Below are 19,412 nucleotides of genomic sequence, written 5' to 3'. Positions count from 1 at the left end.
TACCATATGTCTTGCCTTGTATCTTCACTACCAATATCTAGAAGGAAGGAAAAAGCTTTCATTCCTTGGCAGACATGACACATTTAACGATTATCAGCTTTTTAAGTTGCATTTAAAATAATACTCATTTTAAGTTTTATAATTGTCTCCTACCCCAGCCCACTTGCTTTTGCTTTCATACTGGCAAACAGTTATAAGATATTTGCCAACTAAACATTACCTAAATTAGTAAACAAGCAAGCAAAAAGCAAGCTTTGTATAATATAAGCGTGAAAGATTGCCTTATTTATGTGTCTTCTCTATTGTACACTTTTTAAAACTCTTCCATTTAAGTTATATTAATCTAATTCAGCTGCCAAATCAGAACAGGTACTGGAAAAACCTAAATTGGAAGTGCTATTTCTTATGCCTAGATCAAGTGTATCATAACTCCTTATTTTAACTATTGGAAGGCCGTTAATTTTACCAAACTTCCCAAGTGTTATGGATTCTATGTACAACTAATGGTATTCATATATAAACATTGTTATCTAGCAATCCAATTGTATGTTCAGACTTAAATAATAACCAATATCATCAAAGATGCCTTGAAACTATAGCACCAGCAATTTCTCTATCTGTGTTACTTGATATGGAATGCTGTAGGATGTCCAATAGTTGTTAAAATTAAATGGATAGAAAAAATGTTCTTTAAATGCATGCTTCAAGTTGGCAAGAATCTGTGCTTACAAAAAGGAAAAATTAATGGTCTAGGTCAGGGGTCCCCTACCCCCGGTCTCTGGACCCGCACCAGTCTGTGGCATGACAGAAACTGGGCTGTGCAAATAAGCGAAGCCCCATCCGTGGGATGCAAGCAGCACGTGAAACCACCCTCCCTCGGGTCCACTAAAAAGAACCTCTTTCCACGAAACCAGTCCCTAGTGCTCAAAACGTTGGGGGCCACTGATCTAGGTGATAACTGGCAGGTAAAATCTTTAGAAACCATTTTGTATAAACCGGAGGTTTCATTGACAATTATTACCATGAAGAAACGAAGAAACTCAAGACTCTCTGTTAGGATACAAACTATAGTAATTATTAATTGATTAGTAAAATCATTTATTTGATTTTGATTTACATCTTGCCTTTCACTCAAGAGAATACAGTGGTGCACAGAGGGTTCTTCCTATTTTTCCCTACAGCCACTGAGCTGAGAAGGAAATGATCATTCAGTGAGCTTCCATAGTTGAAGATGGAAACTTCCTACTTCTTTTCTTTTTCTTTCGTTTTTCTCTTTCCTTTTTTCTCTTCCTTTTTCTTTCATCTCTTCATCTACCAAATATCTCCTACCAAATATCTCCCTTCGACCAGTCCGCTCCCACAGAGAGGGCCTCCTTAGGATACCGTCGGCCAGCCAGTGCCGGCTGGCGACCCCCAGGGGGAGAGCCTTCTCTGTGGCAGCTCCTGCCCTCTGGAATGACCTGCCCCCCGACCTACGTACAATTGCGGACCTGCGCCTCTTCCGCCGAGCCCTGAAAACTCATCTGTTCCATGCGGCNATATATATATATATCTACCTACTTACCTACCTACCATCTTATCAGTAATTCACTAGAAGCTAAAGTTCAATGGTAGTCATAAATATTCACTTCACTGGTTCCACCTTTACATTCTTGCCACCCAGAGTCATTATGAGTATATAGATTTAATAAATTATTATGGTTTGTCACACAGTCAGCCAGATAGATTTGTCATTCCTAAGGATCTGGGATAGTAGATTTTTTAATAATTTTAAAGGTATCATTGCAGAATATAATCTGTTCCAAAGAAAGTTGCTTTTTGCAGTTGACTGGTGGTAATTATGAAAATGAAAGATTCCTGTATATTGCATGCAACTGGCATAAGGAGAGACTTTTATATGTTCGATCTCATTTTAAATAGCAAAATTGACTTTGTCAAAGCAAAATAATCTCATAAACCATTAACTATATCACACAGTTCGCAGTCCATTAAACAACGGTTTTAAATTAGCAACATATACTTCAAAAACATTGTGTGTAAAAAAATACATGCAAAGGTAAGAATCATGAAGCCACAAAGCTTAAAATTACCATATTAATCCATTTCAATGACCTAATATAATATAAAATCTGAATTTCATTACACTACTGAAATGAATATCAGACTGATAACAACTAACTGTTTATAGACATATCCAAGAGTTACTGCTTTAGGTCAGCTGTTATACATTCTCCAAACTGTCAGTTTATTCCATGTATATATTCTGTGCTTGCTGAAATATCAAACCAACAAGTGACATAATGTCAGGTTAAATGCAGACATCCACATTCAAGAATTTTAAAAGGCACATTGTATTTTTGGCCAAAAAATAGGTTTATTGGGAATAAAACTAAAGCAACTTTGAAATGTGAAGATAGCATTGAAATACAATTTTTACCTCCACACTTAGCCAGAAAGGCAGTACATTGAATAAAAGACTTTTGAAATTTAAGATTTTCCCAAATTAAATCCACTTTAGAACTTTTAGTGTAGCAGTTTCCAGCAGATAGCTTGTGTATATATTTATTCATCTAAACAATGAAATTGATTAGTATTTATAATTTTTGGGAACCTGATACTGTTATGGAATATTGGTATCAGTGCCTGCTAGGAAACAGAATTTATTTGCAATAGTGATGAATATCTGTAGCTCGGGTGTAGGATGAGGGTGAAGGTTCGTTCTCTGAGCTTGTGGGTTGATTTCCGAATGTTTCGTTACCAGGCTAGGTATCATATTCAGCGGCATTTAAGGAATGTCGGTGTCAGTGCTCTTCTATTTATAAGGACTTCAGGTGTCAAGTGAGAGTCATGTGATGACCCATCACCAGCCTCTCACCGATGACCCATCCCTGACCCACTGATAATTCACACCCTCTAACAACCCTGACCTGTAGTAACCTCCCCATCACAAGACTCTAACTCATCACAAGACCCTCACTTGACACATGCACACCTGAAGAGCACTAACACAGACATCCCCTAAATGCCGCTGAAGATGTTACCTAGCCTGGTAACAAAATGTTCGGAAACCAACCCACAAGCTTGGAGAACAAACCTTCACCCCCACACAGTATTTTTCTAAAGTATAATCAAACATTTTATGCCTTTTCGGATTCAAATTCAGTTAAGATTTAACTATTTATTGGGAATTTGGAAAGCCTAAAATTATAGTTTGGTAACTACTATAAGAAAGCTTACATAAAGTATCTAATTGCATTAGGCTAGTGAAAATTCTGTATGAATTGATATTATCAGGAAGGTAGGAATCACAGTGAAATCACCGTATTAACATGCATTTTCCTGTCCTTAAGATTCATTCAATTTCTGCATCTAGCCTAGGTCTGTCCCTTAAATAATTCTGCAAGAACTTGTATGTGTGTTTATACATAAAACCTGTTGTTAGCATTAGTGACTTACATTTATTTTGATCTTTGTTTCTACCCTTGCTTATTCAGTTTCAAAAAATTTTCAATGACAAAACCGGAAGGAAGAACACTGCTAATAGAACAAAAGAAAATACTGTTCTTTATACCTTTATGCTCAACTGACAAATTAGACTGTGGTGAAATAATTTTCCCTAGTGGGGTCTATAGACCTTACATGGATATCATAATATCGAGTAATTGCTTTATTCCAATTAATTCATGTGTGTGTATGCATGTAGGAAGTGTTGAAAGAATTTTAAATATTATATTGTAGTGTTTTAATCAACATTTGTTAATTTAATGCAACATTCCAACTATTTGCTACACGTCTGTAGACATTTTCCTCGCATCTCCATGAATTTGCTTCTTGTGGTAGATTCTATTTTATTTCCTAGATATTGTATGATGATTTTTCCCCGAGTGAAAAAAACAATGGCAAGCTTATGGAACTCTTTATTCTTCATATTTCTATTTACTTTGTACTCTTTACCTTGTCCTTATTTTTCATTAAACTGCATATTATTGACACAAGTTTCTGAATTACAGATTTTAGTATTTCCTTATTATAATTTTCTAATAATTAGTAACTAGAAGAAATATATGATGTTCATTCTCATGGTATAGGTCAGCCCACCTTAAGTATTAAAAAAAAAAGGAATACTGAAGGATGTCACCCATTATGAAATGTGGAGGATAGGAATCTGCCAACAGACCTTCTTCTTGGTGGTCCCCCTAGATTCCAAATATTTGGCCTCCTATGGTGAGGAATGTCCCATTATTTCCTAGGTGACTACTAAATTTGTAGGACATTTACCCTATTTGGTGATAGGGCAGTTTTTAGTTTGACAGAGATTCTGTGAAGTGTATTTTGCTGTTCATTTATTATAAACATCTTTGAGTCTTAGGCAATAAGCAATATATCAACTTATTATATGTAATAAACAAAAACCATTAATAGAGTTATTATGTAATAAACGAAAACCATTAATAGAGTTATTCTCCATGAATTGTAACTTCCTTTTGGTAGCTGTTATTAAAACTCATGATGCAAAGAAGCTGTTGTTTTCATCGATCGTGAATCGTCCAGAATGCAGCTTCAGTTAATGATCCCATGTTTTATTCTACTTATCGAGAGAAAAAGCATTCTACATACCAATTTTCTAATCATGTGAAATTTCCTGTCCCTTTGCTTGCTGCCCCTTTTCTAATCCAAAAAGCCCCCAAGTTCCAAGTATCATAGTGCAGCAATGATAGTGCACTCTATTGATTATTTTGCCTTTTTGCAATTTTCTCTATAATAGCTCAGTATTTTAAAATAACTATTCTAGATCTGGTTAAATGTGTAATGAAAACTGTTTTATTTCCATTTCTACTTACCTCCAAAATATTTGTTCTTTGCACAGAAGCTGCAGACTGCTTTGTTTTTCATTGACCTACCAGTTTTGCTTCCAATATTTCTTTCTTATTCATTACCAATTGCATTACCAATTATGAAATTAGCCCTTTTTTTGTAGTAACACACATCACTTTGCAATGACTAATACTGAACCATATTTGCCCTGTCAATATCCTACCTTTCCAGTTTATAGACATATTTTTGGTGCTTTTGGTTAAGTTTTTTTTGTTTTTGTTCTAATTGCCTAAAAGCAGAGTCCTTATTGTTCAGTCCATGTGTGTGTAGTTCTTGCAGTAACATATTCAATACCTTATTTACTTTTACTTACTGTAGGCTGCTTATATTTATAAAATCGAACTGTTGCTACAATTCCTTCAAAACATGGAATCAAAAATGTTTTTCAATAGATTCTAACAACCAGGGAAATTAGGATTTTGCTGGAAATCTGAAAAGTCAATTCAAAATTTGTATGTTTATCCTATCACACAGGTGGATAAATGCTTTCGTAAAGCTACATTCAATCCATATTTGGGAATATTGCAGTATTAAATCATTAGTAGAAAGACTTTTTAACATGAAAAAAACACATTTTATTGCACTTAATTTATAAGAAAATAAAATTTCTAAGTGAATCAAATCATAGACACAATCCCTTTAAAAGTTTTTCCTCCATCCTGTCAGGTTGTTACATATCTAAAATTAACAAACTGAAATCTGATTTCTTTAAAAGAAACAGACTATAAATAAACCAAAAAAGGAGGGGAAAAAAAGATCAGCTAGGATACAGTGTTAAACCACTTTCACAGTTCAACTTGAGTTGTGGCTCTTGGAGAATGAGGCAAATCAATTTGACAATTGCATTCTTTTTTTATATGACAACTTTAACAGAAAAACTGAAGCATTTTTGCTTTGTCAGTTACTCACCCAACTGTAACAGCTATTCTCAAATTTTGTAAAACACTACAACCGACTAGCAATTTTGTTTTCACTTTTGAATTATTTTTTAAATATATTGTCAGTTTCGTGTCTGTTTATTCCATTCACCACAGCCCTCACAAAGAAACTTCCCCACAGAACAGGCTGCAAGAGCTTTGTTCTAAGGAATGTATTTTAATTTTTGCCCAGAAAAAAAGAGAAAAAAAAAGAAAAAAGAAAATAAGCGTTGCACACACACTCTCTTTACTTGCAAGCAAACTTCACTCTACATTGTCTGAAACTTTTCCATTCACAGCCTCTTAGAGGCACAGTTGGCTCAAGTTTCAGTGGCAAAAAAGTCTCTTCTCTGTAACCAAACTAGAGCAAATTTGGAATTCAGTCTGGGACTAAAACGTCACAGCAGAAAAAAAATAAAAATATTTTTTTTTCCTTTCATTTAGCAGCATAAATAAGTTTGGCCACTGGGAATACAGTACAGGGCTGGGACAACAATCCCATAATTGAAGACCTACTTCTAGCACCAGCATCATATATTAAATCCATCTGAGAAATCTTCAAATCCAGGACAATTTGCCACCTCAGAGTAACTTATGCACTGAAGAACGTAGATGGAGGCAAGAGTAAAAGAGATCAACGAAGACTAATACTGTGATTGACATTGGCAATGGTTGGCAAAAAAAAAAAAAAAAAAGCTGTAAAACTGTACAAAACAATTCACAGTAAGTTTAGCTTTTCCATACACAAAGGACTCTGCTTTCCCAGATGCTGTCTTGTTTGAAAGACAATAACTGATAATGGAGATATGAATCTCCTTTCTAGAATAAGGTAGAGTAAAAGAACAGGATTAACAAGAATTGTAACAACTTCTACATCTCAACAAAGCTCAGTGAGCATTGAGAGGAAAACAGAAAAGAAAAAAAATTGCACCTGGCTTGATACAGAAAGTCACATTTTGCAAAGCTGGCCCTTTCCAAGGTGAAGTCTTTGATGTAAAGAGAAAAGCAAATGCCTCTTTTGTCAGTTACAGTTTTCAATTGTGTGTCTTCTCTTTTGTAGCCTGTAGGTCTTTAGGATCTGTTGCCCCAAGCCAACATCCTGCACCACCAAGGACAAGGGTTTTGTTTTTTTTCCTTTTTGTAGAGGGGGGGGGGGAGAAAGGACAAGAACATCATTTGCATTTCTGGACAAAATAATTTTTTCAAGCTTCACTTTATATCCACATCGAAGTCCAATACCAGCAGCTTGGTTTCCTCAGTCCCATTCCGGCTTCCAACTGCACACACTAGCTTTGTGTTGGAGGCTCTGATCCGCCATACAACACCTCCACTTCCTCCACTTTCCAATGTAACTAGATTTCGGATAAATTCACCCGTTTTTAAGTCCCACAGTTTTACAGTCCCATCATCTGAGCTGGTAATTACAAAGTTCTTGTTGAACTGTAAACAGGTCACAGCACTCTGATGCTTGTTGGGACCTAAAGCAAATAATAATTCAAAATTAAATTAGCAAAAAAAGTAACATCAGGGTCTACTAAACTAGCCCCGCAAACATTATACCGTATTTCTCTATAAAGGTAAAGGTTTCTCTTGCCCCGTCATATCTGACTCGGGGGGGGGGAGGGTTCCTCATGTCTGTTTCTTAGATGAGGGAGGGAGATTAAATGAGCTAAAACCCAGGTGGAGGTGAGTTCTTTCTCCTAGTCCGCTAATGACCTCCAGCGTGGAATACCATCAGAGAATTTATTAAATTATAATTTATGTGGTACTAATTTTATAGTACTTGCACTGGTTTTACATTTAACTATTTTCTTTGGTTAAAATAAGGACATTTGAAGATTTTTGTTTCAAAAAAGGCAAAATTTATTTATTGCTGATACATTTATCTTTAGATTTTTCTCTGTATTAGGATACTGGGATTATTTTAGACTGGTGAAACGATGATCTGATAATAGAGGGGATATATGAATGTATATTTGGAGATAAGATGTTATTTGGAGTAGTGTGCACTAGAATTTATCTTTTGTAAAGGGGTAATGGTTCCTTTTTGTAAAGTTAAGCTTGTTTTTTTATTTTGTTTATAGCATGATGTTGGGATAATTTCATGACTTTTAAATGGATTTTGTTATAATTAAGAGGTGAGTTGCGGAATGTTCAGTTTTATATATGTTAATTAATGTTAAAATGTTAAAATGGATATCTGAATGGATATTTTTGCTGATAGCTGAATTGAAGATGTTACTTATCTGATCTGCTATTAAGAAATGGGTAATGGGATGAAGAGTTTTATATTAGCTAAGAGAAGGTAAGGAGATTAGAGAATTGTTTACATTTGCCACAAAGCAGAAGTTGTTTTCTTAGGGGAGGAAAATAATTTCTTTATACATTTATTTTTCCTGCAATTCTCTCCCCCCCCTCCAGCTTCTATTATCTTTAATTCATTTATTCAAAGCTTTAATAAAATTATTTGGAAAAAATATTGTATAGGTTTTGTTTTGGTCTTATTCTATAAGAAACTCACATCAGACTGAATATAATTAATTGTATTTAATTGTTGCTGCAGCATTAAAATTTTGCTAAGCCACCAAAGATACTTTCCTTGGAAATTTTATTCTATTATTTAAAAATGCAGTTCCTGCAGATTTTATTTATGAGGGGGGAGTATAAAAATTCAAAAAATTGAAATATGTTGTCTCAGATTATTTTCCTCACAGAATGCTTTAGTATAGATATCAGTCATTTTAGTTGAGAGGCCAGCAATTTTTCCTGTTCCCAAAATCTGCTTAAAATTCTTTAATGAATGTTCAATTTCAGAGGCATACAAATAGCCAAGGGTCAGGTTGGCAGACCTAAAACTACTGTATAGTTCTGTGGTAGGAATTCTTATATAAATATTCACAGTTTGTTTAACCTTGCTTTCCAAATTATGCAATACGATTTTTCCTTCCATGAAGCGTATACCCTTATAAAAGCTTTGAAAGCATTAAACAAAATCCTTGGATTGTTTTGACCATTTGAAGAAAAATATCTCAAACCACAAAATCCATCTTGATGATTTAATAATGAAGCATTAAAATACTTTAAGCAATCTGAACATTTATTTCTAAACCATTTCATATGTACATGTATATAGATTAGTATTGAAACACTTCATGAGTTACACGTGGCTGTGAAATTTTACCTTGTAATGTCTGTAAACACTGTCCTGTTTTGATATCCCAGATTTTGACGGTGGAATCTGCATTCCCAGACACAAGAATGTTGTCTTTGAGTTCCATTCCGCTTGTTAATGACTGGTGACCTGTTAATGTGTGAATGCAATTTCCTGTTTCCACATCCCAAACTCGGATTGAAGTGTCAAGAGATCCACTCACCACATGGATACCATCAAACTATGAGAAAAGAAGTTTACATATATCAACGTATTTATATTTTCCCCAAATTGTGATTATTCTTAGTTGCCTAATTCATTTCACAGTTTTATCTCTTCAGAATAAGTTGATACAATCTGTGAATAGTCTGATATTACCAAGTTCAATACATATTAAAGAGAATGTATGCCATCCCAAAGTTACCAAAATTATTTTTTTTTTTTGCTAAGGATAAGTATTTTGCTTCAGGAAACTACTTCCTACTCATTTGGAACAAGAAGTCAATTTTGTGACATGGAGTAACTTTTCATCATAAAAATAATTTGGAGCATATGTGCCTCCATTATTTATAGGAGGAGGTGAAACCTGGAACAATGTTATCATTGTGAAAATTATTCCCATATATTTAAGTTTAATATGATTTAAACAAGGTGCAAGACTTATTTTCTAATATCTACTAACAGGCTGAAAACCATTCCTGCTCACCTATAAATTCTATGTTGGAAAGGCATACTACAATATAGGCCACATTAATGCATATTTTCTTTCATTCCTATGTCATATTTAGATTTCAAAAAGCATTCAAATTGGAAGCATTTGTCCTTTTTATAAAAGAAAGCTAGTAGATATGGGTTACTAATGATAAAACAAACTATATTCTCAACTATATTTAACTAAAAATGACAATGATTAGCTGAATTAAAAGTCAACACAATTTAAAATTCTCTATTATTATAAGGTTAGAATTTGAACATAAATATTTTTGAAGCCATTCTGGCTACATGTTTTACTTATAACAAATATTCTATATTCCTAATGGACAAATGAATGGAATGGCCTTTTTCTTAAAAATATACCTTTTTCACTAAATTGCTAAGTCATATTGCAACAGAGAAATTTTAACAAGGTGTACTTTTATTTAGAAAGTTCCCTCTTTCTGTCAGAGAAAACATCCTTAGATACACACTATGTCAGCCTTTTAGTAGTCTGACTAAAAGCATCAAGAAAATTTGGTCATGACTAGCATATCCCAGTGATTTGCAAGGATTAGTTTAAACCTGACAGTCTGGATCCAATCCACTCAATCAATACAAATATAAAATGTTAAATTTTATTATGACATATAGCCTTTCAAGAATGCCTAATAATTGGAAGATTGCGTAATAATTTTAAGATTGTTCCTTTAATATTAAGAAGTACATTTGCAAGTAAACAGATTTAAATACATGCTATAAAACCAAATTAAAAATTTTTTTGTCCTTCCCAAAAGCTGGATTTACACATTTATTATTCTATAACCAAAGTATCTTACACATTTATAAAGCTTGTTTTTAAAAAGTTCAAATGTTTCACTATTGCACAATACAGTTTATTTCTTTCCTCTCTATACGTTATCAACTCTGGGTAACTTTTGAAAATGTTTTCTCTTAGTTAATGAGAAAAATTATAACCCCTTATTTTTAGTCTCCACTGCAAAAGGAGATGGGTGAGACACATACCAAAATTAACCATTTCAACAGTATGATAAGAGAACTGGAAGTTGGAAAATGGAAATTGTGCATTGCATGTAGACAATGAGTGCCTAACCCTGACATGTGCACATTAATGTGCACATCTGCATGAATGTATATGACAGAATGCCAGGTGGCTTGCCCCTTTTGGAATTGTCCTAGTGCTACCATATTTCACATGTTTTATTATTCTACTGGCCTCTTTTTTTAATTTAAAACAAGCAATTAACTTGGACCAAGCAATTTACCAGACACGTGATAAATGGGAACACATACAGTCATAGCAAATATCCTTTATAGCATGAATTAAAACGACTAATTTGTCACTTCTAAAACATACCAAAAAGAGAAAAAGAAAACAAGCTCATTTCTTTTAAGATGCTTATAGTTATCAAAAGCTATATCTGGCAATGAATATGTGATTCTAATCTGTATTATAAATGAAAAACATGTTTATTTTATTATCAAATCCTTTCATCCATAATAAGTAAGATTAAAAGTTGTTTCAAACCCCGCAAGGTACACTGTCATCATGTAGTGGACTTTATATCTGATCTCTATTAGACAGAATCTAGTAATTGTTACAGAATCTAATATGGTAGTTACTTGTACCAACAGTTTGCACACCTCTTCATTTACTAATGATACACATGCCATTCTTTGTAAGCAACCTCTATTATGCTTTGCACTGTATAAATTGATCCATGTCTATGCAAAAGAATAGCCAGATTCAAATCTAGCACTGAAATGTTCACAGCAAAGAAAAGGGGGGCATAGTAAGTCTTCTTCTCCTTAGGACAACCCATCCCTGACATCCCTGCGTAGCCTTAAGCAAGCAAACAAGATTTCACTCCCAAACGTCTAAGCTATACTTCATTAAGAGATTCAGAGTTTTCTTATAAATTAGACAGTACAGATTTGTACATGTTAATTAGCTCAGCATAATAATGCCAGTGTCATATCTAATAACTACTTTGTGATATTACAGTCAATATTACAATCACTGACAACATGTTCTATATTTCACTCTCAAACTTCACACGGTCCACAGATGGATGTGCAAATATGTGCATGCGCACACACACACACACACACACACACACACACGGGTATACAGATACATCCCTATCTAAGAAGTTATTCTGATAAAGCCATTTGTGGTCCAAAGACGCTTGCATGATAATAATTTTGCTAGTGTTTACGATATTAGAAAACTCTCTACAACAGTGGTTCTCAACCTTTTTAATGCCGCGACCCCCAACCGGTCGTAAGTCGAGGACTAAACCGGTCGTAAGTCGAGGACTAAACCGGTCATAAGTCGAGGACTACCCAACCGGTTGTAAGTCGAGGACTTTCCCTGCCCGGGAGCGCCACACATGCGTGGTTCTGCCCCCTGCGCCAGCCGAGGCGTAGCTGGCAAGCGGCAGAGACAGAGCAGGCCAACCACCAGCTGGCCCAGCTCAAGGGAGGTAAGGCACCCGCCGGAAAAGGGGGAAAAAATGGCGGACAGCCTTGCTTGGCGACCCCCATGAAATGGTCGATCGACCCCAAATGGGGTCGCGACCCATAGGTTGAGAACCGCTGCTCTACAATATATGTAGAAATGCTGATGACGTTCTATTATTAAACTGGCTTTCAATGAAGCCTGAATTAGTGGTTATGGACAGCATGCTATGACAAAAGTTTAATTGTTAAAAAATGTGACTTCAAAAACTATAAATCAGACTCTCTAATCTTCACAATACAATTGAAAAATAACAAAAAAATTAACCACTGTTAAAATAATTTCATGCTTCGTTGCTTTTTGTACCATGTACAGTAGACATGAATCCAATAAATGAAATATGCAAAAAATCTCTTCTATTAAATTGGTTTAAAAATTCATCTCAGTTTAAAACAGTTAAATTTGATTAAATGAAGCAAACAAATCAATAAACTTTCTATTTTACAAGAAACTATATGTTTAAGTATGTGCACGAAAAATAATACAATTAAAGTAAAGCTGTTATAACTTTAATATAACTGTTTTGCAAAGCACTTTCTTTAAACACAAGTTCCACTATTACATGGTTCTTATAATTTATTTCTTGTAATGACAAAAATATCTTTGACACTCTAAGAAATGCTTTAAATTTAAATAGACATTTATTGTCATTAACAGTTTTAATAACCCATTCAATTAAAAGTACCATTCATTTTTCCCATTTAGAAGCTATATTTAAAACCTGCAGAGTCCCTCTAAAATCTTTTACCCAATTTATTAGTAACTTATTAGAAAAATTCTTTACAGATCTTTCTGTAACACAAGAGAACACCATAATAATACATAATAAATGTCCCTATTCATTCTCAATGGTTATTATTAATTGCATAAATCAAATTATTCAATTTTAAAAGATATGCATTAAATTTAGCTCTTTGAGCTAAATTTAAGAAACTCATCTCAAATATATGGATGTGTAGTCAGATGATCTGGCCTGAATTCTTATAAGACAAATGGCTATGCTCTGATTTTTAATGTCATAATGTAACACAAAAGATTAGATGAATAGGGAAAGGAAGAAAAAGGGAAATACAGAATGCAGAGACTAAATGATTTGATCTCATTAGTTGTCAATACTGTACTGGTTGCTCAGCAAATATTTAGGCACCAGTTAATTACTCTTGTTGAATACTGAAGGCACTTAGTACAAAACGCTTACCTGTAATGAATAGACTCTATTAGTATGCCCTTGCAAGGTGTGTAGACAGGTTTCAGTTTCTGGATCCCAAACTTTGACCATGAAATCATAAGCTCCACTAACAACCCTCCTGCCATCATACTGTACACATCGGACTGCAGCTACATGACCCATCAGAACATGTAAACACTGGCCTGTTTCTATGTCCCAAACTCTCAGGGTGGCATCTCGAGACCCACTGACAACTCTAGGAAGTGGAAAAATAAAAATAATGTGGCTGTTTTAGCAGTATTTAGTCCAGATTAAGCAGGCGGTATGTTTAAGCAGACATTTAAATCAACCCAACTTATAGATAGGATGATAAAAACTATTTAACTGAAATATTACAACTAATTTTTAGGCTGGAAAAAAAAAATATTTGCAGTAAGTTCTGGGATTTCAGAAATAAATTGTCTTCATCAGGAGATATGGAATTTAGTAACAAATTAAAATATAAAGACTCAGATTAAGACTCTTAAAATGTGTCCTCTAAAAATCTTTATACCGGTAGTTCTCGACTTATGACCACAATTGAGCCCAAAATTTAGGTTGCTAAGCAAGACAATTATTAAGTGAGTTTTGCCCCATTTATGACTTTTCTTGCCACAGTTGTTAAGTGAATTACTGTAGTTGTTAAATTAGTAACATAGTTGTTAAGTGAAACTGGCTTCCCCACTGACTTTGCTTGTCAGAAGGTCACAAAAGGTGATCAAAAGGCCCCTGGGACACTGCAATAGTCATAAATATGAGCAAGTTGCCAAGCATCTGAATGTTGATCATGTGACCATGGGGATGCTACAAAAGTCATGTGTGAAAAACAGTCATAAGTCACTTTTTCAGTATTGTTGAAACTTTGAATAGTCATTAAACAATTAGTTCTAAGTCGAGGACTACCTGTATTTTTCTTCTCTTTAATATCACACTATTTTACTTTATTGGAACACCTGATTACAAAATATTCATATTGATCATGATCCCAGGTTTAAACTACCTGCATGCGTCATACCTTTTAATAATGAACTGAAAGTAGCTGCTTTTGAATATTGTTCTGCCTTATATTTTAATATCTTGACTTAGAAACTATAACTGTCTACCTTCTTTGCAAGAAAATGTGCAAAGTACTTAGTACAAATAGATATTACAGTAGAATAAAAGAAAACAGCAGGAAGAGGCTTTATATTGAATAATTAAATTGAGTGGTATTCTATCTCATCTTTTTGTATTCTTTTTTGCATCCTCCTTTTTCTTAGGAAACTTTTTGTTTTTGATTTTCCTGCATTTGTACATAAATGAAAGAATAAAATTTATAATGCATAATAGTTTATTTATATTTACAAGTTGTCTAATATTTTTCTATTAAATATAAAACTTCAGTATAACAAAGTTATATACAGTACATTAAAAATACTACTTAAATATCAGAGTATGTTTGTTACATTTCAAACAAAGTATGCAAGATAAATGCTTACCTTTTTTCATGGAGATGCATGCAACGCACAGTTGAGGTATGCCCATATAATGTATGTATACATTCTCCAGTCTCTGCATTCCACACTTTGAGAGTCCGATCTGTAGATCCACTGATGATTATATTGTCCCTCATCTGTGAAGACCAAACTCCACCTGTATGTCCAACAAGTGTTCTTAAACACTGAAAATAGACAATTAATCTGGTTATTATTTAGACAAAGTCGACAAAAGACAGATGAAGTAGTATATTATTATTGCACATAGTAATATTCTGCATTCTTCAGGCTGATACCTGAAATAGGGAACTCAGTTACGTGGTAACATCAATGCAATAATTTTCTAGTGCCCTCACTGGCCTTCTTCAATTGTCCTATTATATACAAATGGATTACTGGAACTGTACCAGCAAGTTAACCATGAGGCATTCAAATACATACTTGATTTGAATCTGACATAGGAACAGCATAAAGCTGTATGTTATTGCAATATGTGCAAGAAAAAAACAGCTTGCTTTTTCATGTTACTTTATCTTCAAACTCTGTTTTTTGTTGTTGTCAGGACTAATTTGTATCCCTGGAGGAGGGGCTCATGAACCCATGGGTTGCTCACCTGTTGGAAGCGTTCATAATTCTAGGAAAATAAGAGTAGAATTACAGTAGTTTCTATACTTATACTACAGATCTACAGTATATCATACTACTAAGAGGGGTTGATATATTAATTTGAACCAGCAATTGAGGAGATAATTTTATGCACAAATTCCATATGGATTATCTTAAATTACAGAGAGAGAGAGAGAGAGAGGGAGAGGGGGAGAGAGGGGGAGAGAGAACTAGAGATATACAGACAGCATTACTTGAAAATAGCTTTTAAATTTTTTTGCTTGAATAATTCTAAAAGATTCATAATCTTTATAAACTGCAACTCATACAACATTTTGGCCAGTGACCTAATTTTAAAAGTTAAAGTGTGGCTGGTATATACAGTATTTGCCCTTTGCCTTGGTTAGGACAATATTCTGAATGGCCCTATTGCTTCTTTGGACAATTTCTGCTACTAATTTTAGTTATGCTAGAAATATGAAAGGCAATTTAATTGAAATTGGAAAGTGCACAGTATTTTAAATATAATGGTTTTCAAATAGGTATTTCCCAGACTGTAATAAATGAAATGGGTTAAAATCTAGTAATACTGAATTTGGTTTCGCTTAGTAGCTTAAAGGCCACCCTAGAGATAGTCTTAATTCTAGTGAACAGTGCTAAATGAATTAGATACATCATCTTCTGAACAGGAAACACACAAATTATTCTAAATAAACATATATTTATTTAAGTATTATTTCAATTAAATTAAATACCACATTCTTTCTGTAACATTGCATTTTTTCTGTTTATGCACTACAATTATGTTAAATCATTTAGGGTGGGGGGGACAGGGTATCAGCTATGTGGGAATACGAGAACGGCTAACATGCTGCCAATGACAATACTGGATTCACATAAAAGAATAGTACATATATAGTACAATATATGATGTTGATCTCCACTTCCAAGATTATAGTGATCAAAAAACACTGCTCAAGTAGTTCACAGTTTTGCATAATAAATTATGGATTATGGACCTTACATTATGGACCTTACAACCCCAGGCTTTGGGTTTTGTTCCCCATCTTGCATGATTGCCTGCTCTGTTATAAAGCAGAATACCACATTCCTATATATTAATAAGGGAACTCTGGTTTAAAATGGGAGTGAAGTGAATAGAAAAGTGCAGAGAAAAAATAGAACTATGCATTATGAATACCAGATTGAGCTACAGAAAACATGTTTGACAAAGCAAGGAACATATTTAAGATGATCTTTATTAAAATGCAGTAAACATATTTATTTACCTTTCCTGTAACTGCTGACCAAACTTTTAATGTATTATCATCAGAACCACTGACTATTCGGTTACCACAGAACTGTAGACATGTGATTACATGATCATCATGACCTTTGAGCACCTAGCAATATAAAAAAAACACACACACATATCAGACAAAAATAGAATTGATTATACCATTACAATAAAAATGGTAGTTCTTATTGTTTTTAATTAGGATATATTTCTCCTAATATTACAAAACATGTTTTTATTTACATGTTTTTTCAGCTGTTTAGTCCAGCTTACCTATGTGAACAAGTAGCAATCAACTCATAGCAATATTGTAATGTATAACATGATTTATCTTTCCATGCTTCCTTCTAGTACCATTTTGCTACTATTAATTGTGACTCCATTTTGTGCGTGCTTTTTCATACATACAGACTGTTTCAAATGGGCAACATTACAAATTCAGCTGAGTCTCTGTTGACTTTTTAACTAACCTGATATTTGGATTTCATTACTCATTGGATTGGAAAAGAAGAAAAAAGAGGCAATCCCATTGTGAAATTAGACAAAAAGATTTGGCTCAAAAAGCATTCTCCACTGTTCATTGGTGAAAAAATTTACATGCTTTTTTCCATAAAAATTAAAACGGCATTCACAAGGTCTATGTAAACTTCCATATGATCACATTTGCATATGCAAGTTCCTTACTAGTTCTTCCTTTAGAGGAACTAATAGATCTAAAGTTGCTTAATTTTATAGGACTGAATTATATGCCTGCAGACAATGTTGTGATTTAACATAGATTAAAGAATGCTATTTTTCCTTTCTGATAAGCCCCAGTAACATCCCTCAAAGATTTCTGTATCTTAATCACCCATTTTGAAGACAAATCTCTTATATTATGGCTTTTGAAAATATTGTAATAAAATAATGCCTAACTGAATTTCTCTCCACTAAGATTATAGCAACAGTTTTCATTGTGTCCTACAGTTATGGGCTAATCTGGGTCTTAGAAACAAATAAATTTAACTGAAAAGGCCACAAAATTAACGTCTATAGCAATTATTTACACAGCAGAATATTTGGCAGTATGATTATTCTATTAGTACAATCTGGCAATATTAAATTTACTGTTCATTTTCATCTTTATGACATGTTAAGGTAGGACACGTATATATTCCTAGAAGATTCTTGCAGCAATCTGTTGAGGTTTGAAAACAACTGGAGATTTTGCTTTTCAATCTAACTTTGTTAAATATTTTCCTAGTTCGAATTATTTAGTACCGGTACTTAAACTTTGAGATATCATTACCAAAATTCAAGTTCCATAATAGTATTAACCACAATACTATTGATTAAATAGCATATATTTACAGTCATACCCAATTTTGTTAATACACATTGAACTGCAGGTATAACTTAAGTTGATGCCTTAGCATATTAAAGGAGCACCTTTAACTGTTTGCATAGTACACAAAAGGGTAACACCATTACAGCTGATTATTTTATTGTTATATCTTGCATGCTATAATTTGCCTTATTTTTAGAAATATTTGGTAAGACCCTGATAATTGTAGAAATACTTTAAAAAGCAAGTATCTCTTAATGTTGGATATTATACCTGTTAGGGAGCCTCTGGAAGAGAGGCAAATAAGGTATAAAGAAGCTTCCATTATTCAAAAAAATTGATGTGCCCTGAGCAGTTTTACCTATTATAATTTCTAACTTGAATTTCTCAATAAGTAACATTAAAAACTGAACACAGCTCACTTTTAAATTCAATTTTTGTTGACTGCGAAAATTAACATATAAATGGAAGCATTTATACTTTTTGTATATGATACGCTAAATTGCATGTATGCATTAAAATGGATATAACTGTCAGCATATCAAGAAGTAAGAAACTTGTTTTGAGCTGTAATACTTATAACATGTGAGCGAAAAAGATAATAATACAAAATATTGAAGCTGAACTTTTTGCAAATTATTTGAACGTTAGATTCTTAAATATTAAAAATAATCAGAACAGACCAATACTAAGATGTGATTTTACGATATTCATAATATAATAGTCTCTTCAAGAATGGTTGGTTACCTTAGGAGATTTAAGTTCACCTCGCCGCCAGTTAGTATCAATTCTGTGCTGTCTGATGTAAGCACTTTTCCATGGGCTATGAATAAAGCCTGGCTTTATTACTTTTCTCCTCTTGATATGTAAAGGCTCATCAATTCCTATATATTTTAAACAAACCCAAAATGATGTTAGTTGCATGTTTCATTACCCTCCCTTTCCAAAATGATAAACTATTGCCAATTGTGTAACAGTCTTAGTGACGTCTCACCTGTTTGTCATGCAACTCAAAACTATTCTATCTTCCATCCAATTTATCATAAAGCCTTATACTAGAACCCCTATTTACCTCTGTTATTTCAAATATCTCATTTACACTTTTTTAATGAAATATTTACTATTCTGTTCCTCATTTTCAAGCTTTATATATGATCTGGAGGAACATGAGGGCACATCTCTTTCGGTTTTTTGAATCTACAAACAAAAGGTTCAGCAGCATTCAGTTGAATTCTACTATTCCAGCCTTGAATACCAGAATTCATATTTATTGGCTTGTTTGATTTAACAAAGCAAGTTAACATATATTTGGAACTGGTTTTTTG

General features: G+C 33.6%; 1 protein-coding gene across 2 annotated transcripts in view; it reads right to left on the bottom strand.

The window, feature by feature from the left end:
• Positions 1–6,946: 6,946 nt before the first annotated feature.
• The window catches only part of FBXW7 (F-box and WD repeat domain containing 7), a 52,639-nt gene continuing 40,173 nt past the window's right edge, over positions 6,947–19,412 (bottom strand). For both annotated transcript variants that reach the window (XM_015825711.1, XM_015825705.2), the window contains exons 6-11: positions 18,835–18,971; positions 16,756–16,869; positions 14,864–15,045; positions 13,377–13,602; positions 8,974–9,184; positions 6,947–7,270 (exon numbers count right to left, since the gene is read on the bottom strand). In XM_015825711.1, coding sequence (XP_015681197.1) covers positions 7,002–7,270; positions 8,974–9,184; positions 13,377–13,602; positions 14,864–15,045; positions 16,756–16,869; positions 18,835–18,971 — 1,139 coding nt within the window. In that variant the 3' untranslated portion in view covers positions 6,947–7,001. The remainder of the gene's footprint in view (positions 7,271–8,973; positions 9,185–13,376; positions 13,603–14,863; positions 15,046–16,755; positions 16,870–18,834; positions 18,972–19,412) is intronic.

Source organism: Protobothrops mucrosquamatus, unplaced genomic scaffold (genome assembly GCF_001527695.2).
Source record: "Protobothrops mucrosquamatus isolate PMUCROS unplaced genomic scaffold, P.Mucros_1.0 scaffold_201, whole genome shotgun sequence".
Lineage (NCBI taxonomy): Eukaryota > Metazoa > Chordata > Lepidosauria > Squamata > Viperidae > Protobothrops > Protobothrops mucrosquamatus.
The sequence above is the reverse complement of the archived record's forward strand: the minus strand, read 5'-3'. Positions and strand labels throughout refer to the sequence as shown.